General features: G+C 31.8%; 4 protein-coding genes across 6 annotated transcripts; 1 reads left to right on the forward strand and 3 right to left on the reverse strand.

Moving 5' to 3' along the window:
* Positions 1-3150: 3150 nt before the first annotated feature.
* On the reverse strand, positions 3151-3678 carry LOC123912316 (agamous-like MADS-box protein AGL62). The gene has a single exon (XM_045963212.1). It carries the CDS (start codon positions 3676-3678, stop codon positions 3151-3153), a length of 528 nt encoding a protein of 175 aa, XP_045819168.1.
* Positions 3679-4826: 1148 nt separating this feature from the next.
* On the reverse strand, positions 4827-7308 carry LOC123882214 (probable xyloglucan endotransglucosylase/hydrolase protein 10). The gene is made up of 4 exons (XM_045931027.1): positions 7094-7308; positions 6411-6511; positions 6111-6304; positions 4827-5533 (listed from the first exon to the last, which is right to left on the reverse strand). The coding sequence occupies exons 1-4, from the start codon at positions 7281-7283 to the stop codon at positions 5131-5133; spliced, it is 888 nt and encodes a 295-aa protein (XP_045786983.1). The 5' UTR covers positions 7284-7308; the 3' UTR covers positions 4827-5130.
* Positions 7309-11806: 4498 nt separating this feature from the next.
* On the reverse strand, positions 11807-22529 carry LOC123882232 (cysteine-rich receptor-like protein kinase 29). Of its 3 annotated transcripts, none has more exons than XM_045931050.1 (7): positions 21529-22480; positions 16351-16467; positions 15702-15862; positions 15407-15617; positions 15042-15279; positions 14779-14932; positions 11807-14681 (listed from the first exon to the last, which is right to left on the reverse strand). In XM_045931050.1, exons 1-7 carry the CDS (start codon positions 22334-22336, stop codon positions 14355-14357), a joined length of 2016 nt encoding a protein of 671 aa, XP_045787006.1. In that variant the 5' UTR covers positions 22337-22480; the 3' UTR covers positions 11807-14354. The 3 variants fall into 3 exon arrangements, with proteins under 3 accessions (XP_045787006.1, XP_045787013.1, XP_045787020.1); XM_045931057.1 differs by lacking the exon at positions 21529-22480 and adding an exon at positions 16629-17468; XM_045931064.1 differs by lacking the exons at positions 11807-14681; positions 14779-14932; positions 15042-15279; ... (1 more) ...; positions 15702-15862; positions 16351-16467 and adding exons at positions 19337-19907; positions 20005-20158; positions 20270-20507; ... (1 more) ...; positions 20921-21069; positions 21232-21348 and having other exon boundaries at positions 21529-22529.
* LOC123882252 (cilia- and flagella-associated protein 251) lies at positions 11879-13791 on the forward strand. The gene has a single exon (XM_045931074.1). The coding sequence runs from the start codon at positions 11879-11881 to the stop codon at positions 13550-13552; it is 1674 nt and encodes a 557-aa protein (XP_045787030.1). The 3' UTR covers positions 13553-13791.
* Positions 22530-23207: the final 678 nt, after the last annotated feature.

Here is a 23207-nt window from a genome sequence, read left to right on the forward strand (position 1 = left end):
GATCTAGTGTAAAAAAAGGTGGGTATGAGGATAACCATGAAGACTTGTTCTAAAATAAGCTAAAAGTTATTGAATAATTTACATTGAATTTTTACATAATGATGATGTGTGAAATTAATTGTTAAAAGCTACTACCTCCGTCTCAAAACAGTCAACAGAGACAATTGTTTTGGGACGGAGGGAGACGTAAAGTCAACCAAGAGAGTTAGATCTAATTAATAGATAAGACTACACTCTCACAACATATCGAATTAAGTTCAAATTTCAACCGAGGGAACATATATCTATGAAAAAAATGATAAATTATTCTCAATGAAGTTCGCGGTTCTTCGTCATAAGATGTGAGTCTTTCTCTAATATAATTTTTTGACTCGCAAAGAGCCGCAAGATTCGTATCTTGAATGGTTTCATCATACCCATATATACCATTTAATAATTTAGAATAATGGTTGAAATTTTTTATTTACCATTAAACGTTTGTAAATATTTGACGAAGTTGCTGGTTTTTAGATTTGAATTCTCTGCAATAAAAATAATTCACAAAATTCATTCTCACGAAAGAAATGCGACCATATTTTGCTCGACCGTCCAACCCAAAACTACATTTTATATCCGGCGTGTGTGTGAGGTGCTAATTTACATATATAATTTTATATGAGAGGAAACAAGTCACCGGAGATGAAAATGCTATACACCTTTGACTTTAGAGCCGTGTAACCCTAAAACCAAAGAGAACAAATGTAATATCTTTTTCTACCTTATTTATCTCAATCGATTAATATTTTTTTAGACAATATTAATTTTACACACGATTTTATTAATTCTAGTTTTGAATATAGTAAACCACGAAATCTTTTTACTAAGGTCTGTTTGGTTCGAGGTAAATGGAGAGGAGTTGAGAATTTTTTTTTAATTAAACATGTTTGGTTCAATTTTTTAGGAGGGGAGGGGAGGGGAGGAGACAAGCTATGTTATTACAATTTTAATTATATTGACATACTTATCCTCATATTTATTTTAAAATACCAAAATTATCCTCCCTTATATTTTTTTTTGTATGGCTTCGGCATATATTATTTTTGTTATCTATATTATTTTTTAGACATGTTTTTACGTTGTACCACATATTCCCATACATTTTTCTTATAAAAATTTTCATACAGTTTTTTTTACGTCGATATTAAGATTTTTTTTCATTTTTTTTGCGACCTTGACGTTAATACTCTTTTTTTTTAATATTTTTTTCTTTTGTTTTAAACTTTATTTTGTTATATTGAGTTCCATAATACTCTTGCCTTTTCCATTTTGTCTATTATATATATTAAAAAATTATTTTAAAATTTTGTGTAGAATTTAATTTTATATATTATTTATTAAGTTGGATCAATCATTGAGATCAAAAAGTTATTTTCAATAAATAATTTGATTGTGAAGTTTTTGAGACCATTGAGTTTTTATATTTAATTTTTATAAAATTATGAAATTATATTGTAATATTATAAGGATAAAAAAGTAATTTAGTTTTATCATCCTTCCCTTCCCCTCGTGAACCAAACACATTTGCATCAAAAATCCCTTCCGTTCCCTCCTCTCTCATATTTTGAACCAAACATATAAATAATTAAAAGATCCTTCCTCCCCTCCTCTCGATTGAACCAAACAGACCCTAAATAAAAATTTTATACTTTCTTAACCAATTCTTGAGTTTGATATATCGTTTGAGGATATAATAGTGTTAAAACTCTTAGAAAGTTTGTCTTATATTTAAGTCCCACAAGACTCGAGAGATTAGTCTCTTCAATTGCGCGCACCAGAGGATACTCGGTTGGCGAAAATTTTTTTGTATACTATGAATGCCTAGTGATTACAACTTTTTACATAAACGAATTTTTTTATCACATTCATTTGCTTCTGTTTCCCATCAATGGTGGTGGTGGTGATAACTTTTTTATTGATGATTAGAAAAATTACGTAAAAACAAAACGTAAGGTTTTTTTTTTGTTTAAAGATTTGGATTACAAAAAAAATAAAATTATTTTATTAAAATTTATCGATTCTTTTAAAATTTTCCAAATATACAAAAGTTTCATAATATATAAAGTATTATGAAATCTTGATTGTAAAAAGTCTTTTGAAAAAAATCTCTCAAAATCCATTCAAATCATGTGTTAAAAATCTTGATCGTAAAAAAGTCTTGTAAAAAAGTCTTTAAAATCTCACAAAATATATAGTCCAACAAAATCTCATAAAATAATCAAGATTTTTTTTGACAAAATTGTCTCATAAAATTTCAATTCAATACACCCCGTAAATATATTTTAGTATAGACATCCTTAATCCTCGGGGTTCAATTCCATAGTATGAGAAGAATTGGTCTAACGTGTCATAAAAAGAAAGATTGGTTCTATAAAGGAAGAAAGTAGACTCCCATAAACCTAAAAACACTATAAACCAAAATATTATAATAAGCCACTAAATTTAGTTTAGTGATGAGAAATTTGAGCAATATACTATAGTTATATCCCCAGTTTCATTGTAAACCAAAATCGGGAGGGGGCTGAAACCACTTGATGCCAGAACTGACCCCCGAACCAGATTCAACTGGTGGTGAAAAGCCGAAAAAGAAAAAAAATGTATAAAAAACCACACTAACCAACAAGGATTGTTCTTATGGAAAAAACTAACTCGCACAAACCTATGAAAAAAGAAGAAGGAAACTAAACTGGAAAATTTTATTCATCATTAGAAGTGGTTAAAAAGGTTTTTGCTTACAAACCCTAGCCAAATTTTCAACATCTACAAGTTTCTTCTTTTTCAATTGCAACCGAAATTTTTACATACCCCTAAATTATTGGACATATATATAATTTTCGATGATAATATTATAAGTATATATATCACAATGACATGATTAAAATAAAATAAATTCAAATAAGCCTATAGTAAACAGAAAAACAATCCAAATTAAATTACCATTGACAATAATATTATAGTACAAAAGCGTAGACTGAAAGAACACTAACACAATAAAAAACGAGAATCAACAATAGTTGAATCCAACAAAAGGAACTAAATCCAATAAAATTACTTTCCCTAAAAGAATTAATCGATGAAAAAAGAAAAGAAAAAACTATTAAAACATAAAATTATTCAAAAGGGAAACATCATCGAAAGTCCATCAGCCCTTTCGAAAAGCTTCTTCCTTAACTCATAAAGAGAAATCATAAATTGTTCGAGTTGATTAATGCTCATATCATCGATTGAATCATTCCACCAATCACCTCTATTCCAAGTCTTAGCCAAATTTTCAACTTCAGCAAGTTTCTTCTTTTCCATCTCCAACATCTTTAGTGACTCCTCATATTGTCCGTTGTACTCGGCATAGGTTGAAGAATCTTCCATCGACTTTGCATCCGTGAACTCAGTTGTTCCATTGATGTAGCTATTGAGGATTGCATCGGTGTTTGGTTGACCAAAACTATATAGTTTGTCGGCCGGAGAAAAAACAATGATCGCTGCATGAACATCACATAAAACACAAAGTTCACTCGCTTTTTTGAATAACCCTTGTCTTCTTTTCGAGAACGTGACTTGTTTGTTGGTTTCTTTGTCAAGCTTCTTGATCTCAATCTTCCTACGCCCTGTGGTTTTCTTTTTTTGCTGTAACATATTATCCATGGTGAAATTGAGTACAATATTAGTAGTGTTGTATATTGTATTTATATTGAGAAACTTGTAATGTAATAATCAAATCAAATATATTTTATTTATAGGGGAAGAACGTTGTTCTTATCGTGACATAAAATAGGATCCTACAATTTCTCCCTGATCAAAGATTCTAAATCAAATTAAGTATTAACTCTTACATAATTTCCAAATTTTTATATTCCATTTTTTATCAACATGTTTTAATTGAGGGTAAATTAAAAATGGACATGAGGTTTTATTTGGAAACAATTTATTGAAACAATTTTCGATTACTATTTTATCTCCTAAAATTACTGACTTACCACCAATTATTTATTTTGGTTTTAAAACTTTGGTTCATACAAGAATATCTTGATTGACTTACGATAGATCCTTTCGGTGTTGTTTTTCTTAATAAATAAATTTTAAATATAATTATTATGATTCTTTCTTATTACGGAGTATGTTAGTTTTGCTTGAAATAGTAAGAGTATATTCCAAAACTGAAACAAAAAAAAAATTCACAATCTCAATAGATTTGTTTTTTATTCTCTTGTAAACAAAAATAAAAAAAAATATAGCCAAAGAATTATTTCAGATAGTTTTGTAATCGATTTAAATAAAATTTGCATAAACAAATTTTTTCTCAAGGAGAACAACACGTTTTTGTGTGTAATTTTCTAATCAATCTCAACAAGAGATTGAATATATGAAATCAAGAATAATTTGAGTCATCATGTCTCATGGATAAGAGACGTAATATGAAAATTTTTATTTTTATAATGTGACGTCATATTCTGTTTCAATTTAATATGTGACGAGAAAATAAAATATGATAAATTAATCATGAAACATATCTCGTCATATTTCTCTAATTCAAATTTTTATACTATAATTAGCAGAATATGATAAAATAATTTGTTTATTTTACTATATTTTTATCCAACTTCTTATCTTGTCATGTCTCTATTATATTTTACGCATCAAGCAAACTTTTATTCTCCGGTGTTGTGCAGAGAAAATACACCATTCACACAAAACAAATGAAGTAAAAACATTGTTTCAAAAAAAAATTAAAGTAAAAACATTTTTTATAATTTAATTCTTTTTATTTAACTCAAATTCTATTATTCTTGTAAAAGAAATGTCTTTTAAGCTAAAATTAACAATAATTGCAATTAGTACAAAAAATATTGCTTTTTTTAATGCCAAAATAAATTAGGCAAAACGTAGCCAGTAATATCAATCTTAACCTCCCAATAAAAAGAAGCTATATGAATGAATGCTTTGCCTCAAGGGCTAAAAAGAATAAAGATCAATTGTGGGCAAATCAAATCTAGCTTTTAACTTTTTGGTAGGAATAATTGTAACATCTCATTTGAAATTAAAGAAAGCCAAACCAAGAGGGAAAGAAACCTTAATAGTAACCATTCCCTCATGTGGTCAATACTTGGGAAGAGAACATTCCCTAGGAAGATTATTTTGGAACCTTTCATTATCTTTGCAATAATCATAAATCATATGGTATGTCCTAACCCATTTGAACCACCTTCTTTGTATGGATGTTAGTGTGCTAAAATTGTATTGGTTCCACCAATTTGTAGAACTTGATGCCCTACAAAATCTTGGGTTCCCTTTCCAAACACAAGCATCAATTTTGTAATTTCTAAATGAAGCTATAAATGGTCCATTTTTCCAATCAATTTTATCTTGGCCACCTCTTGTTGCCCAACTATCACCATTCCAAAGGGTTGCTTTTAGACTCATTGGTTGCCATCTAGGAAATGCTACTCCTTTATCTGCATGGTTTCTATATACTCTTATAGGAATTGTATCCACCATAAACCTGCAAAAGGCAACATTATATCTTTACAACAACTATCTTGTTTGAAAAATTAACTTAATGGACAGAAAAACATTTAATTAGGAAGTTAACATTTTCAATATTTGTGGTAAATCTATATGCTATTAAGGTAGGATCCGGATTGTAGTGTGCAGTCAGACAATAATGATTGCAGTGCAGTCGGTCCAATAATCACCGTCAGATTAAGATTGGATGATTCAAAATCTAAGTTTGAATTTTCTATTTATAAACAATTAAGATCTTGATCGGACAATTTAGATGCGATGACTGCATGCATTCCGACTACACTGAATCCAAATCCTATTAATGTATCTGAGTGTTGTAAACCTTGAGATACTGAGTTCGATTCCCTTGATAAAAAAAGGATAGGCACCACGTTCGGTTTTTTCGCACACATAGTTGAGCTGCCACTCGAAATTTAACACACATTCTCTACAGTGGAGAGTCACGTTATCAACTATCCGGACACCAAATTTCTAACATTTTCAAATTTAATTTGTACATACAAATAATCCAAGGATTGAAGAGCAAGATTTTAGGCAATAAAGAGATTGCTTACACAATCTGGTGCAGATTCCACAACACAGAATAAGTATGAAAGTCCTTTGTGGGATCAAACCATAGATAAATCCTCTCCTCTCTATTGTCAAATCCATCTGCATAAATATTTGTTTGAAGTATATATGGTTGGCCAGACACATTTCCTAGAAACTCCAAATCTATCTCATCTCTATTGGGTTGATCAGAGGTAAGCTGAAACACATTACCAAATTAATTAATTAATTAATTTGTATCTATACTTCAATATATATTATTAAAAACAAACAGAAAATAAAAGTAATTAAATAGTTTTGCTTACATAAAAGGCCAAAACTGTGCCTGCAGAATCACCTGGTACTAGTTTGATTTGCATGTCAATTTGTCCAAATAAAAACATCTGGTTTGAAGCAAAACCAGCCCCTGCAATAATCCAAACTCATAATTAAGAAATGAATACTCTTAGATTAGACATTGCAAGCAAGTAGTTAAGATACATTATACGAATTCGAATTGCTTACAGTCAGCAATCTCACTCATTCATAAAGTTAGCACATCGACTAATGTCGGATCAAGATCAGACAGATAAAAATTCAAGCTTGATATTTTAGATATTTTTTAAAAATAAAATCAAAATCTGCAATGAAATTTGGACTGTCCAATCATGATTCAATGACTATCGATGTGCTGACTATGAACATGCGCGAGATTGCTGACCATATATAGGCAATCCGAATTCTACATTATTCAATATCAAAGGTGTAGCCCAATAGTATGTGTTGAAACGCTGAAGGAGGTCCAAATATTCGATCTGTGTCGTTAATAAATTCTCACACTTCGTAACAAATTAACCACTAACATATGCCTAAAGTAAAACATATACTACCTTCGTTTCAAAATATAAGTAAAAATAGGTCAACAAAAGTTAACGTATCTGGTCTAAATTTTACACCAAATCCATCAATTTTTGCTTATATTTTGAGACGAAAGGAGTATTTAGATTACCAGATTCTTGATCAAGTTTCAAGCTTCTTGTCTTTCCATCATCAGATGTGTTTACATGATTGGGGGACCATATTACAAAGAAATCCTTATTGAAGTCACCTGTTGAAACAATAGAAGAAATTGAAACATGAAACAAACTCAAGGAGACAAACCCAAAGAAGAAGAAAAGTGTTGTGTGGAAGTTATTCATAGTTCATGCAAAAGAATATGTCTAAGAAGGGTTAAAATTTGCAATTGACATTGAAGAAAAAACTATATATAGGTATTGTGGGGAAGGGTGACAATGACACATTAAGAATATCTCTAGGAGGAAGCAAATGAATTCTTTATTTTCTATAAGAATCTTCATTGTTGAGAGTAGGTGTGGGTTTGTTAAGAGTTCACATTACAACATATAAATGAATGTTAAATCAACTCATGAAGTGATAAATCATCACATTATCAATGATGAACACACACCGAATGGTGAATTTAAATTTGAGTTAGAGAATCGAACATACAACCTCTAACATACTATCCAAATCATTCACCACTAGATCAAACCTAATGACTTTTTCGTTTAATATCGTCAATTCTTAATCCAAAAGATGTCAGTTCAGTAATAAAATCTTAACGTTACAACTTAAATGACGAAGTCCAAATATCATCAGAATTGTAAAATATTATTAATATCACTTTAATTAATGATAATTTCCTTAATCTTAATGAATTTGTGCCGTTGCACGAGGAAACTTACTTTAAACAGATGGGTTAGAATAAGGGTATTGAAATAAATATGCCAATCTTTGGACATACTATTGTTCATTTTCAAGAAAAGGGCTTTCCCTCTCTTCTCAATAGAAAGTTTTTACAAAAGAGAGAAGCTGAGCACTAATGAGATTATTTTGCTTTTTTGCTCTCGATAACTTGAGCTTAAAATCTTCCATTTTTCTAAGGGCTCCAAAAGATTTATTCCTTTCCTCCTTTAGTAGTTATATGAGATGAGATATATTTTATAACATAAGGATTTGATAACCATACAAACTTTTACAAACTTAAAAAATAAAGTCTAGTTTTTTTTTTCTTTTCTTTTTCTAATGGAAGTTATATGAGATATATATTTTTTATATGGAGAATATTTATGTCCTCTTATTTTATTATTATTCATGGCTCTAAACTTTATATATAGAGCTAAATTATAATACAAAAATATTTCTAAATTATATCTTTAAATAAGAAATAAATTCTAAAATATTTTAAACAAAAATATAAATCATAAATTCTAATGATATTTTATATTAAATATAAATCTAAAAAATATTTAAATTTAAAATCTTCAAAAGAGATTTAAGCATATTATTCTCAACAAAAATGACCGTCAATATATATATATATATATATATATATATATATATTTGAATAGTTGAATTGGTAAACTTTATATTGTAATTAAGTTTTTTTTTAAACTAAGGCATCATTCGGGCAACTGCAGAAATTAATTCCTCCTGATAATTGAAATATATTTAAAGGATTGATCTCTTACAACAAAATGTTTTTTCATCCATACACATAGGCTAGAGATTGAACTCAAGACCAAATGATAAAGAAACTCAAGTATCTACCAAACACAAACCTAGGACGACCATATGATTAAGGACAAAAATCTCTGTTACTTGTGTCAGATGTTGTTGGTATTTATATCTTTAAGTTATTAAACGGTGTGATTATGAGAGTTTAACAAATCCAACATTGAGTAGAAAAGAAAATCCATGTTCATTGCCTATCCAATCAAACTGAAGACCCAATTCAAATGTTAAATATAGACTTTTAAATATATATTTTTTTTTTATAAAAAGTTATCTCCTATTTAAATCGTAAATAAATAATTAACTTGGACGAAAATAGTGCAGTATTTTATATTATGTATCCCGGATTTTTGTGTCAAAAAAAAGTATTCCCAATTTACTGATACTATTGCTACTTCATCATTTTTTACTAGGTCCCATTTTTATGAGACTTTGTGCAATAGCACATGTTACACATGTAAAATGCACGGGGCCGCGTCAACCCTACTCGTGTTATATTTAAGTTATGAAACTCCTCAATTTAATAAACATATTAGTTTATCTTACCGCGAGTCAAATAAATGTGCAAATATCTTGACTATCATAGATTATACGTTTGATCGTGAAATTATTTATTATGGTCTGGATCCAAGTCATATTAGGAACCTTATATTAGCCGATGAAATGGGAATAACTATCCCTAGTATGATTTCCTTGTAATTTTTTTCTTCGGGTTTTAGCCCGCTTTTTAATAAAATAAAATAAAATTTTCTAACTTTATGAGACATTTGTTGATTGTTCTCACCAAACAAATAGAGAATAACGAAACTAATACGGTCCGAGTGGGTGGTATACCCTCCAGGTTCCTTAAACATGTTGTCATAAATTTAAAAATCAAAACCAAAGTTAAAATTGAGATCATGCATATAAAAATTAGAGGCATCTTTTAAATATAGCTACGATGTTCCATGGAAAATAATATAGTGAACAGATAAGTTATATATCATCATTTAAATATTTTGGAGAAAAATTAAAAACCAAGAAAAGGACAATTACGTCCATATCTGTACCAACTACCAACTATACGCTTAGTTGTTTTGGGTGGAGAGAATGCTTGAAACAAAGTGAGTAAAACAAAAGATACATAAGCAACCCCATGATACTTGTTTCCAACAAAACTGAGGTCTCACAAATGATGGTGGAAGGGGGTGTGCGTGAAAATATATTTTGACGCTTAAGTTATTATAAGTTTGATATAGAGGTTAGCTTAGATTTGTTTATTATTTTTTTTAAGAAGAGAGATTGAAATTAAAAGAGAGATAGAGATGAATGAGAGAAATGTATAGAATTTGGGAAGAAAAAGATCCAATTTGTGTAGGGATCGATGTCAACGGGACAAAGAATGTCTGGAGGATGCCTCCTCACCCCCAAATTTGTTCCCCGTCTCTATCCACGGTACTTATGGAGATCCACAAGCATAAAAAATTAATCAAATATCTATAAATTTATTTTATCAAAAGCATGACATTAATAACTTTTTTTTTCTAAAAAAAAATACACATCTTTTGCGTCTTTGATTTTTTTAAAATAAAAACATATTTTGCATCAATAACAAAAAAAAAGAGGTGTAGACGATATGTACACACCGTGTTTGTGTATCTACTTGATGCACATTTTTAGGGTTACTTTGATAGTGCAACAAGAGAATAAAATGATGTAATGATGACTTTTGTTTTTTTTTACACAACGTGAAGTTATATAATTATATATATAAAACTTAAATAATATGGTGTGGTCGGGAAATCAACAGTGGCAGAAGGTACTTTCCCGATCCCCGCCCCAAAATATCTTCAGGAAATTTTTCCTCCATTCTCACAGGAAAATAATCTATGGCTTCGGAGTTCCAAATAGATAATCTCCACGAAAAATTCCGTTAATAAATATGGTCAAATAACCTATCTAGTAATTAGAATTTCAGCCTACTAGTGATAAAATAAAAATGTGGTCAATGTGAAGGCAGGTTCCTTTGTATAGATCGCATCCAAGTCCAAAAATGAAACAGTTCGACAACTATATCCTCAATGTCACTACTTTTGTCATATAAATAAAGTCTTCTTACTTACACTCTCTCTCTCTCTCTCTCTCTGACACACACACACACCTTCTTCTCAACTCTCAAGTCTCAACTCCAACTGCTTCTTCTTCAGGAGGACTTCATTCCTTTTCCCTTTCTCTTCTCTTTCAGGTAATTTCTCATACTCTCTCTTCAACTCACTACTTACTACCTTAATTTCTGTTACATGGGTATCATCAATCTTTATTCAAGATTCAATCTTTTTCTAAAACAGGATTCTTCAACCATCCCCTTAATTAAAGAACATTGGGGTTTTACTAGGGAGGACATAAAATAGGATTTTACTTATTCTTTTTTATTGATCTATTACAAAGTTTTATTTTTTCTGAATTTTTTATTGTTTTCTTCAAGGGTTTTTTTCCCTGTTGTATTGAGTTGGTTTCTTCTATGTTTGATGATTGCTTTTCTGAAACTCTATATTCATTAGGTTTCTTCTCGTCTTGTCAATTAGTATATTGATTTTCATGATGCAACTTGTGTTAACTAAAGCATGATACCAAAATGAACAATTTATTCTGTTTTTTTAGTTGATTTTTGTAGTTGTATTAATTGATATTTTGGTTTGCATGTTATTTGAGCATGAAAGTTGGAACCTTATGATTTTCCTAGTTTGCATCAATTGATAGTTTTGTGGAACATTTTTCCTTGACTTGGAAAAGGCCCCATGACCTGAGAAAGACTATGTTTGTATAAATTTACTGATGATATAATCTGCTTTTTTGGTGAATTGTTACTACTTAGAGTTTTTGTACTTAACCTTTTGTTTAATTTCTTTAATGAGGTCAATTAGTGTTTTGGTTAGTGTTTTCTATGTACACTGTTTAGGATATTTTGAACTAGTTATAAGTATTTCTAATGAGTTGGATAAAGATATGAATATGATATATGACATAACATTATGCCACTGTTTAACCTTGGTAGCCGACCCTACTTATTAGGATAAGGCTTAATGATTAATATTTCCGATAATTGCATCTTGTCATTAATGATCATAGATTTCTGGAGGTCCTTAATAATGATTTTCCTATCCAAAGCAGGTGTCCTGATCTTGTTTGTTGGAGAAGACGAGTTGAGGGTTTTTTTTTTTTTTTTTTAACTTAGTTAAACATGATCAAAAGGAATCCAAGTATTAGGAATCAAAGATCCAAAGGTTTCAAGGTAAAACATGTTCTGCAAGTTATTCTGTTGCTTGGTGTCTGCTTCTGGTTGATCTACCAGGTTAAGCACAATCATGACAAGAAGAAGGAATTTGATAAGAATGATCTGAGACTTCCATCCAGAACTGAGCCGGATCAGATTCTGAAACTCGGTAGAAAGGATCTTCTTCCAGGTAAGGTTGAAGTAGATCAGCACGAAAAGCATGAGGAAGAAGAGGAAGATGAACATGTTGATGATGTGGAAAATAAACGTGAACACGATGAACATCAACAAGAAGGAGAAGACGGAAACAAACATGAAACTGAAGAAAGTGAAGAGAATGTGGATGAAGGGAGAGAAGAACATGGGGAAGAAGAAAACAAGCACGAGGCAGAAGAAGAACATGAGGAAGATGAAAGCAAAAGTGAAGAGATTGAAGATGAAGGAGGAGATGCTGAGACAGATGAAAATGATCATGATAAATCAGAAGCAGATAATGATCATGATAAATCAGAAGCAGATAATGATCATGATGATGAGGTTGTAGACGACGAGAAAGAGAAAGAAGATGGCGATGAGATAGAGAATGAAGAGAAGGAGGATGAGGAAAAGGGGGGTTTAGTTGAAAACCAGGAGAATCATGAAGCTCGGGAGGAACATTACAAGGGCGATGATGCCTCTAGTGCTGTGACTCATGACACTCACTCAACTAGCACTGAAACGGAAACGGTTAATTTGGAGAATGCTGATTTAACCCTACAAATGAATATCGGAAAACCAGAAAATGAGACAACTTATCACTCTGATGAAAGTAACAGGAATCAAAATGATTCGGATTTGAAGGTTACCGAAGGTGAAGTGACAGATGCAATTTCTTCAAATGCAACTGCCAGGAAAGAGGCTGGAAATGACAGTTCTTCGGTGTCTGATGAAACGGTGAAAACAAACACCGATAGCCACTTGAATGTAAGCAGTAATCCGACAGCAGTGATCACGGAAGCAAGCAGTAACTCGACAGGCACTGGCAATGACGAGTCGAGTTCATCCGAACAAATTAAAACGGTGATCCTATCTGAGTCTGATCATGCTCAAAATGTGACAGTTAATGCAACAATAACTGGAGATATAAAGCAAGCAGAGGGATTAGAGCAGAGTGGCAATAAAACTTCTGAAGGAAACCTGCCTGATAATGATGCAACAGTCTCTGCTAAACCGGAAAATCGAGATGCAGCTTCGCAAGAATCTTCTACTCTAGGGGATAATGCATTAGAGAAGACAGAAGGATCTGTAGCCTCAAATGTGACTGAAAACATTTCTAGTAGTTTGGATAGAAACGTGAGCTCTAATACTACTGAGAGTGACAAATCCAAAGGTAGCACGGAATCTAGTGAAGCAAATGAAACTCAGAATGTTGATGTCACCGAGGATGAGATGTTCAAGGGTGATAATCAAACAAGTGAAAGTGATGAAAAATCAGACTCTTCCTCTGTCACTGATGTTTTAGATTCAGTTGTGCACGATGCATTTGATTCTGCTGATACACATAGCATGCACGAGGATATGGAAAAGGCTCGAACTGATCTTGATACGTTGCCGGATATTATAAATGAAGGAAATGAAAGCGATGAAAATGCAGCAGAATGAATTTAGAAGATGATCATTGGTTTGTTGAAAAGAGGTTTATATGACAGGTCCATCAACCTAGTTATAGAACCTTTTGCTTGACTCAAAAATGTGTCAAGACAAGATCCTCAAAGGTACATAAGTTGTGGAAATTTTTATGATTATGTCTGGGTCTGGATATATGTATAATTTATTTTTATCTTCCACTTTATGCTACTATTGCTTCCTTTAGTTTTATGCTAAATCCTTATTCTTTGCTATTCTCCCTTTGGCCTTTACTAGAGTATATATTAGGGAGTTTATATTATTAATTGATTGAAAATTTGAAAATGTCTTATGGAGGATAATAATGTGGAGTAACAAAGGACTTAATGTTAATGTGATAGCTTAAATAATCCAGCACAAGTCTTTTATTTTTTTGGTCATGAAGTACCAAGTCTTATATGTATAGATGCAACCTTGTCCAAATCCACCATTTACCTGAACATAAAATCTAGAAGAATATTTAGTCAAAAAAAGAAATTTGTTATCACACTTACATATTTTAGAAATTTATTTGCAGATGATAAAATGTGTTTGAAAATATATACCTCCAAATCTGAGGACCTAGGTGTAGTAGCAAAAACTTGTTTCAAGAGTTGTCCCATTTATGTTTAGTTTCATTTTTGAAGTTTTGATTTGGGCCTAAGTATAGAATATAGATGATTGCTCTACTGATAGAATATACACCACAAGAAGATATCTTTAGGGGGGGGTAGGGAGAATCTAAGTAGTTCGGGGGGGAGAACAATTACGATGAATATATCACCCTTATGAACAAAATCTAGCGAGGGTATGGATCGGTATTTGAAGCCGTGTTCTTTGATTCACTTGAAGTTGTTGAATCTATATGTCCAGCCCATAACTGCATGTCTTGTAGGCTTCTAGTTCCACTTCCATAAAAATATGCAGGTTTTGAAGGTATTGAGAGAGTGAGAGAATTACTATTAAGCATGAGTGCAACAGAAGCCATGGTTGGTCTCTCAACTACGTTTTCTTGAATACAAAGTAAACCAATATGGATGCATCTCATTATTTCATTTGCTGAAACATTGTTTAATGATGGATCTATAGTATTTATAGCTTTCCGTTCTCTCCAGCTTTTCCACACCTGCTCAAGTGCAAATAACAGAAATAGAATTAGGTCACCAATCAATTTCCACAATATTATTTGAATCATGTAATGTTCTAGTCTATCTATCACTTACATAGCTCAATAGATACTCTGCATCATTTCCATGACCAATATTTGTGCTATTTTTATGGCCAGTTATAATCTCAAGAATCAATACTCCAAAACTAAAGACATCTGATTTTACCGAAAATTGTCCATGCATTGCATACTCAGGTGCCATATATCCACTGTATGCCAATATAGACAAGGTTAGTTAGTAAAAGTATATATGATATTTTACTTATAGTTGATTAGAATTAACGACAGTAGTATGCTCAAACATATTCAAAAACTTACTAAGTTCCAACAATTCTATTTGTATTTCCTTGAGTTTGATCTATAACAAACAATCTTGCCAATCCAAAATCGGCTATCTTAGGATTCATCTCATTGTCTAAGAGAATATTGCTTGCTTTGATATCACGGTGTATAATTCGTAAGCGAGAATCCTCATGAAGATAAAGAAGACCTCGGGCAATACCTCTTATAATATCGTAGCGCTTTTGCCAATTCAATTGTGCTTTCCTGATTGGATCTACATAATATAACCAATATCATATGAATTTCAAAACCATTTTAGAAGTTAATATTTGTCTTATGACAATAAAAGTTATATATAAGTAATTGTGCAACATTGTAACTATGTTGATATTCAAACATACCAAAGATGAAGTAATCAAGACTTTTATTTGTAACAAACTCATAAATAAGCAGCCTTTCAGTCCCTTCTAAACTGAAACCAAGTAGTCTAACTAAATTTCGATGTTGAAGCTTGGCTACTAATAGTACTTCATTTTTAAATTCCACATCTCCTTGGCTGGAATCTTTTAACAATCTTTTGACAGCAATCATTTGTCCATTAGGTAGTTTACCCTAAAATGTAATAATTTAAAGGTTAGTAATTTTTTTTAACGATAATTAGGTGATATTCTAATAAATAAAAGATAGCTATCTTACCCGATAAACAACTCCAAATCCACCTTGCCCAAGTTTATTAGAGTCGGAGAAGTCACTTGTAGCAACTCGAATGGTATCAAAGTTAAATTGAAATGACTCAACAATTGAAATTTCATCTTCATCTTCATCTCCATCTCCATCATCATATTCTCCATTACCAGCTTCAGGTACAACCAAATAAAATGAACATGTTAGTTTTTCACGTACAACCAATTGCTATTATTATAAATGTAACAGAAGTACAAAATAAAATTTAGGTGAAAATATTTTAAAAATTGTAAAAGTAATTTTTTGGCAAAAATAATCTGAAGAAAAATCTTACTCCCTCCGTCCCAAAATATAAGCAAAAGTGGGTCAAAGAAACTTGATGTATTTGGTTAAAGATTTGGAACAAATACATTCACTTTTGTTGACCAATTTTTGCTTATATTTTGGGACGAAGGGAGTATACTAGTTAGACTTTTGGTCGACTCATTTAAAAATCATAAAAATTGATTGTTTAATCTCAAACTAGTACTAGACTTTTTGTTATCCGACACACTTGTGACAGTAATCCATGCTTTAAATAAATTTCACTTTATTTATGTTAGAGATCCATGCTTTAAATAACTTGTGACAGTAATCCATGCTTTAAATAAATCAGACATACCTTCAACCATTTGTTTTAGCTTTCTGAATCTTAAATAGATGCATATAAAAATGAGGAACAAAAACACAGTAGCAACTGGCACTGCAGTGGCGATGACAGTTCGGATTTTGTTGTGTCCTGCACAAATTTAAATCCTTAGTGTTATTGTAAAAAGACTTTTCTATATTACTTTCTACAATTTGTTTTCTTATTCATGGCTTTCGTTTGAAGCGTAATATAGCGCGTTATTGGAAAAAGACTTTTCTTAAAATAGATAAACATAACAATTAGTTAGGTACCTGAGGAAGTGCTATTGGTAGTGGATGGTGAAGTTGGTAGCGACGGTGGTTCAGGAGGAGTTGCATTTGGATCTAACACAATCGTCGAATTGAAGAAGCGATAAGGATCAAATCTTATACGACAACTTGGTTTAAGAATATTTCCTCCCATCTTCCCATTACAACAGAGTGGGATTTCGGAAATTGTCTGAAGCAAGCAATCATTGCATTGTTGCGATGATAAATCCGGCATACAAAGCACATAACCGTATATGATTCCGAAATTTCCATCACTAACACTATGAGCATCATATTTACGACGAGAATCACCTGATGCAGCTTTTTCTGTTAAATTTGTCATCAAGTTACTCAATGCTTCTTCATACTGATCTGCATCACTTGCATCCCTAGTCAAAATCAAATATTTTGTAGGACTAGTTTCCACGATCCCAAAAATCGAGCGATTTGAGTACCACAAAGTATTATCACCACCCCACACAATTGCCTCTTTTTGGTTTGGACACTGCTCTCTGAGATAGCCAATGGAATTGTTTAGGTTTCTACGACAATCATTTGGCTCAACATCTCCACGACACACCCCAATGGCGTATGCTTTGTCGGGGTCTTGGCCATATGAGAAATTGTAGAAACCGTAGTTAATTTCTGTATGGGAAGAGAAACTGGATAAAACGGTTTTAAGGTTGTTGTCATAGATGCTATTGGTTGTGTAGTTTCCTCTACTGTTATCACAGGAAAACTCATCACCTGCTTTGGCTTGGGATACAATTATAGAAAACAAAAAACAGTGAAAGAGAAACAGAGCCATTGCAAAATAATTTTGTTTGAAGTATCAAAATGTACAAGATTTAAGGAATGGTGGGAAGGAGTACTATGTAATATAAAGGTAGGTGGGGGAGGGGTTAGATTCTTGAGTTGACTGACCATAAACTTTTACTACAATACTATTCAATTCATTCATGCAAATTAGTATGGTGTTGATTTGTGTATATATCTTTTTGAATTCAAACGTTGGAATTAATGGGGAGATGCAACGTTATGAACCAATTAACAAGGCAACACGGCCAAACACCCACCATCAAGAAAAAGTGTTATGTTAGTGCTCTTGACCAGGGACGAAGCTAGTAGGGGATCAGCAGAGCGCACGGTCCCCCTAAACCTTTTTTAATTTTTTTTATACGAGTATCTTATTATATTATTGGTTTAATTTCACTTTTGGTCTCCCTATCTTGTTAAACTCACGAAATTGGTCTACTTTTTTAATTTAACATTATGGACTCTATCTATACCTTTGTTGTAAATTTAATCTTGGCGAATGTCTTCTCCCTTAAAAATGATATTTTTTGTACCAAAAAGTTGCAATTTTCATGGAAAAATGCATTAGTTGAGAACAAAATTACAATAAATGTGAAAATTGAGATGCAAAAAGTTCGATTTAAAAAAAGTGGTATAAATAAAATGCAGATTCACAATATTAACTTTAAATTTATTTTATAGTTTCTTATATATGTTATGCTTTTAAATTTTAGTTTTTTTTTACTAAATTATACTTTAAATTCGGCCCCCTCAAAACTTAATTTCTAGCTCTGTCCTTGTTCTTGACACACTTTTACTTTTATAACTCAGGCAGATATATAATAATATAATAAAAGTCAAAATATATATAATGCACAATTTTTTTTCTTCTTTTTTTATCTCTTAATTCTGCATCTAGCTAGAAATGGAATATAAATTTTGACCAAAAAAAAAACAGAAAGAAAAGAAAGAAATGGACTATAACATAAAGTTAGAAAATGAGATAAATAAAATTTGACAAAAAATTGTTTAAACTAGCGAGTGTGTAAAAACGCAAAATTTGGAAAAGCACAATTCACACTTAAAGTAGCGAAATGTGTTTATCTAATATTTTTTTTTGTGGACGTGACGGGTGCAAACATTAAGGTTAGGATAAAAACTGTCGTTCACTATTTAAGGTGTGAATTGAGTTTGCAACTTAAATAGCAAATGGGCTATCTTGGGAAATTCGCAAGGCGCACGAGAACTTATGGGCGCGAAAAGAAATTCTCTTTAGTTTTAGTTCAATGTGTTGATCCAACTCAGTAAAATTCTCCCTTATAACCCAACATGGACTTGTTACCATATTAACTTTGAAATTTATTTTTGTTTTGGTATAACAGCTTGGAAATTGTTTTGCAGGCGCTGCGGAGTTGATTGTGTTTTGTTTGGGTGCTGCTGTTGTATTTTGTTCTACCGTGTGAGCTTGGTTTATTGTGTTTTTTTGTTTCTGTCATGCACAGACAGACTGCTTCAAAGGCAAAATCTTGTCTTTGGTGAATACATTTCTCTGGTGGGGCTAATGCATTTTTTTTCTTCTAATTACGTGATTTGAATTTTCTTGCGTTTCTATAGCTATGGACCACTTTTCATGGGCAAAATTTAGGTGCAATATTTTCTTAGATATTCTTTTTGTATGGCTATTAACTTAGAATACACTTTGAGATAATGGTATATTTTATTACTACATTTAGTCTATTATTATGAATTATGAATTTTGAGTTGAACTCCACAATATAACCTCGATGTTTGATCGCACGATACTCCAAATACTCCAAATTTAATTAGCTATCAACTCATCATTACTTGGTTAATTAGCCATCAAATCATAAACGCTGATAGAAGAAAATAATAGAATGATTAAAATAATTTATGTCTTTCATTTTCAAAGAGGTTTTTGTTTATTCTCAAATTTCAGAGAGATCCACTTTTATAATTTTACAGAACAATTTAGTGATTTACTCTGGAAAAAATACAGGTGAATACACTACCGAATGATATCTACTGGTAGAATATACACAACCAGGAGATATATATCTTTCGGTGGGATAGGGAGATTCTGAGTAGTTCGGGGGGGAGAACAATTACGATGAATATAATTATCACCCTTATGAACAAAATCTAGCGAGGGTATGGATCGGTATTTGAAGCCGTGTTCTTTGATTCACTTGAAGTTGTTGAATCTATATGTCCAGCCCATAACTGCATATCATGTAGGCTTCTAGTTCCACTTCCATAAAAATATGCAGGTTTTGAAGGTATTGAGAGAGTGAGAGAATTACTATTAAGCATGAGTGCAACAGAAGCCATGGTTGGTCTCTCAACTACGTTTTCTTGAATACAAAGTAAACCAATATGGATGCATCTCATTATTTCATTTGCTGAAACATTGTTTAATGATGGATCTATAATACTTATAGCTTTCCCTTCTCTCCAGCTTCTCCACACCTGCTCAAGTGCAAATAACAGAAATAAAATTAGGTCACCAATCAATTTCCACAATATTATTTGAATCATGTAATGTTCTAGTCTATCTATCACTTACATAGCTCAATAGATACTCTGCATCATTTCCATGACCAATATTTGTGCTATTTTTATGGCCAGTTATAATCTCAAGAATCAGTACTCCAAAACTAAAGACATCTGATTTTACCGAAAATTGTCCATGCATTGCATACTCAGGTGCCATATATCCACTGTATGCCAATATAGACAAGGTTAGTTGGTAAAACTATATATGATATTTTACTTATAGTTGATTAGAATTAACGACAGTAGTATATGCTCAAACATATTCAAAAACTTACTAAGTTCCAACAATTCTATTTGTATTTCCTTGAGTTTGATCTATAACAAACAATCTTGCCAATCCAAAATCGGCTATCTTAGGATTCATCTCATTGTCTAAGAGAATATTGCTTGCTTTGATATCACGATGTATAATTCGTAGGCGAGAATCCTCATGAAGATAAAGAAGACCTCGAGCAATTCCTCTTATAATATCATAACGCTTTTCCCAATTCAACTTTGCTTTCCTGGTTGCATCTACATATTTAACCAAGATCATATGAGTTTCAAATTTGTTTTAGTAGTTAGTATTTGTCTTATAAGTAATTGTACATCATACTATGTTGATATTCAAAAAACATACCAAAAATGAAGTAATCAAGACTTTTATTTGTAACAAATTCATAAATAAGCAGCCTTTCACTCCCTTCTAAACTGAAACCAAGTAGTCTAACTAAATTTCGATGTTGAAGCTTGGCTACTAATAGTACTTCATTTTTAAATTCCACATCTCCTTGGCTGGAATCTTTTAACAATCTTTTGACAGCAATCATTTGTCCATCAGGTAGTTTACCCTGAAATATATCAATTTTTAAGCATAGTAATTTTTTTTTTACGATAATATTTCGTAAAAGGTAATATTTTTATAAATAAAAAAATAGTTATCTTACTCGATAAACAACTCCAAATCCACCTTGCCCAAGTTTATTAGAATCGGAGAAGTCACTTGTAGCAACTCGTATAGTATCAAAGTTAAATTGAAATGACTCAACAATTGTAATTTCATCTTCATCTCCATCATCATTTTCTCCATTATTAGCTTCACATACAACCGATTAAGACGAACGTGTTAGTTTTTTTATATATGATAATTCATAATTGCTATAAATGTAATAACTCTTTAATTTTATCCGTTCAAATTGTTAGACTTTGATTATAATAACTTATGACAGTAATCCATGCTTAAATAAACCAGACATACCTTCAAACATTTGTTTAAGCTTTCTGAATCTTAAATAGATGCAAATAAAAATGAGGAACAAAACCACAATAGCAACTGGAACTGCAGTGGCGATGACAGTTCGGATTTTGTTGTGTCCTGCACAAATTTAAATCCTGAAGTGTTACATTCTCATTTTCAATATTCAATAGTACAATTTTCTATTTTACATTCTACAATTTTGTTGTCTTATTCATGGCTTTCGCTAGATTCGTGTAATATAGCGATATTGGAAAACGACTTTTCTTAAAATAGATAAACTTAACAATTAATTAGTACCTGTAGAAGTGCTATTGGTGGTGGATGGAGAAGGTGGTAGTGACGATGGTTTAGGAGGAGTTGCATTTGAATCTAACACAATCGTCGGATTGAAGAAGCGATAAGGATCAAATCTAATACGACAACTTGGTTTAAGGATATTTCCTCCCATCTTCCCATTACAACATTCTGGAATTTCCAAAACTGTCTGAGCCAAACAATCATTGCATTGTTGCGATGACAAATCCGGCATACAAAGAGCATACCCATATATGGTTGCAAAATTTGCAGGATCACTAACACTATCAGCATCATATTTACGACGAGAATCACCTGATGCAGCTTTTTCTGTTAAATTTGTCATCAAGTTACTCAATGCTTCTTTATACCGTTCTGCATCACTTGCATTCCTTTCATAAATCAAATATTGTGTAGGACTAGTTTCAACGATCCCAAAAATCGAGCGATTTGAATACCATAAAGTGAAGTCACCACCCCAGACAATTGCTTCTTTTTGATTTGGACACTGTTGTCTGAGATAAACAAAGGAATTGTTTATGTTTGTAAGGCACTGAGTTGTGTTAAGATCTCCGCGACACAATCCAATGGCGTATGCTTTGTTGGGGTCTTGACCATATGAGAAATTGTAGAAACCATAGTTAATTTGTTTATGGGAAGAGAAACTGGATAAAACGGTTTTAAGGTTGTTGTCGTAGGCGCTATCGGTTGTGTAGTTTCCTCTATTGTTATCACAGGATACAGGATCACCTGCTTTGGCTTGGGATACAATTATAGAAAACAAAAAACAGAGAAAGAGAAACAGAGCCATTGAAATTTTTTGTTTGAATTGAAGTATGAAAATGTACAAGATTTAAGGAATGGTGGGAGTACTATATGTAATGTATAGGTGGGGGAGGGGGTTAGATTCTTGAGTTGACTGACCACAATACCAGTCAAGTCATTCAAGCAAATTAGTGCAGTATGATGTTGATTTGTGCATTATCTTTTTGACTTCAAAGGTTGGAATTAATGGGGAGATGCAACGTTATGAACCAATTAACAAGGCAACGCGGCCAAACACACACCATCAAGAAAAAGTGTTATGTACTTATGTTTAGTGCTCTTCACACACTTTTACTTTTATAACTCATGCATATATAAAAGTCAAAATATTCGGTCCAATAATAAATGACCTATGTCTAGAGGAGAGTGCGACTCTCCAATTCACTATTCCAATAATGTTTACAAGATTTCAAATGAGTTACAAGAAATTCACTCCCGTGTGTAGAGAAAGTACAAATTCACGCGCCTCGCGCATGAGGCAGAACCTGAAACCCCTCTCACATAAAAAACTTGAGATTTAAAGTAGACAAACTTTTATAATGTATCCTTTTTATTAAACTTATTTATTCAAATATATTTTTATTAATAGTTTTTTAATTAGATGATAACTTTTTATGTTTATATTGATATGATTTTATAAAAATCACATAATTTAATTTATTTGATAGTGGGCGGAATCAGTTCCAGCCGATTTTCATATAGGCTAGGGCCAAAGAAGTTCGATTGTATTTGGGTCGCCTTTTTTTTAGGCTCAACCCATCCAAAACCGTGGGCTAATGAGTCGGCCCGATACCCGACCTTTTTTTTTTTGACAGTTCTAATACTGATTTTCACTTTGTTAACCACAGTAATTTTGC

The sequence above is a fragment of the Trifolium pratense genome, linkage group LG1, assembly GCF_020283565.1.
Source record: "Trifolium pratense cultivar HEN17-A07 linkage group LG1, ARS_RC_1.1, whole genome shotgun sequence".
NCBI classification, from domain to species: domain Eukaryota; kingdom Viridiplantae; phylum Streptophyta; class Magnoliopsida; order Fabales; family Fabaceae; genus Trifolium; species Trifolium pratense.

Excerpts from the sequence above, each read along its gene's own strand:
- LOC123912316 (XM_045963212.1), bottom strand. The coding sequence starts at position 3,678 with ATGGATAATATGTTACAGCAAAAAAAGAAAACCACAGGGCGTAGGAAG.
- LOC123882214 (XM_045931027.1), bottom strand. The coding sequence starts at position 7,283 with ATGAATAACTTCCACACAACACTTTTCTTCTTCTTTGGGTTTGTCTCC. Across the intron at positions 6,305-6,410 it reads GCACAGTTTTGGCCTTTTAT|CTTACCTCTGATCAACCCAA; the intron begins GTAAGCAAAACT and ends AATGTGTTTCAG. Across the intron at positions 5,534-6,110 it reads TGGAATCTGCACCAGATTGT|GTTTATGGTGGATACAATTC; the intron begins GTAAGCAATCTC and ends TGCCTTTTGCAG.
- LOC123882252 (XM_045931074.1), top strand. The coding sequence starts at position 11,879 with ATGATCAAAAGGAATCCAAGTATTAGGAATCAAAGATCCAAAGGTTTC.
- LOC123882232 (XM_045931050.1), bottom strand. The coding sequence starts at position 22,336 with ATGGCTCTGTTTCTCTTTCTCTGTTTTTTGTTTTCTATAATTGTATCC. Across the intron at positions 15,280-15,406 it reads TCTTGATTACTTCATCTTTG|ATCCAATCAGGAAAGCACAA; the intron begins GTATGTTTGAAT and ends TATATTATGTAG. Across the intron at positions 14,682-14,778 it reads CAGAGTATCTATTGAGCTAT|GTGTGGAAAAGCTGGAGAGA; the intron begins GTAAGTGATAGA and ends GCACTTGAGCAG.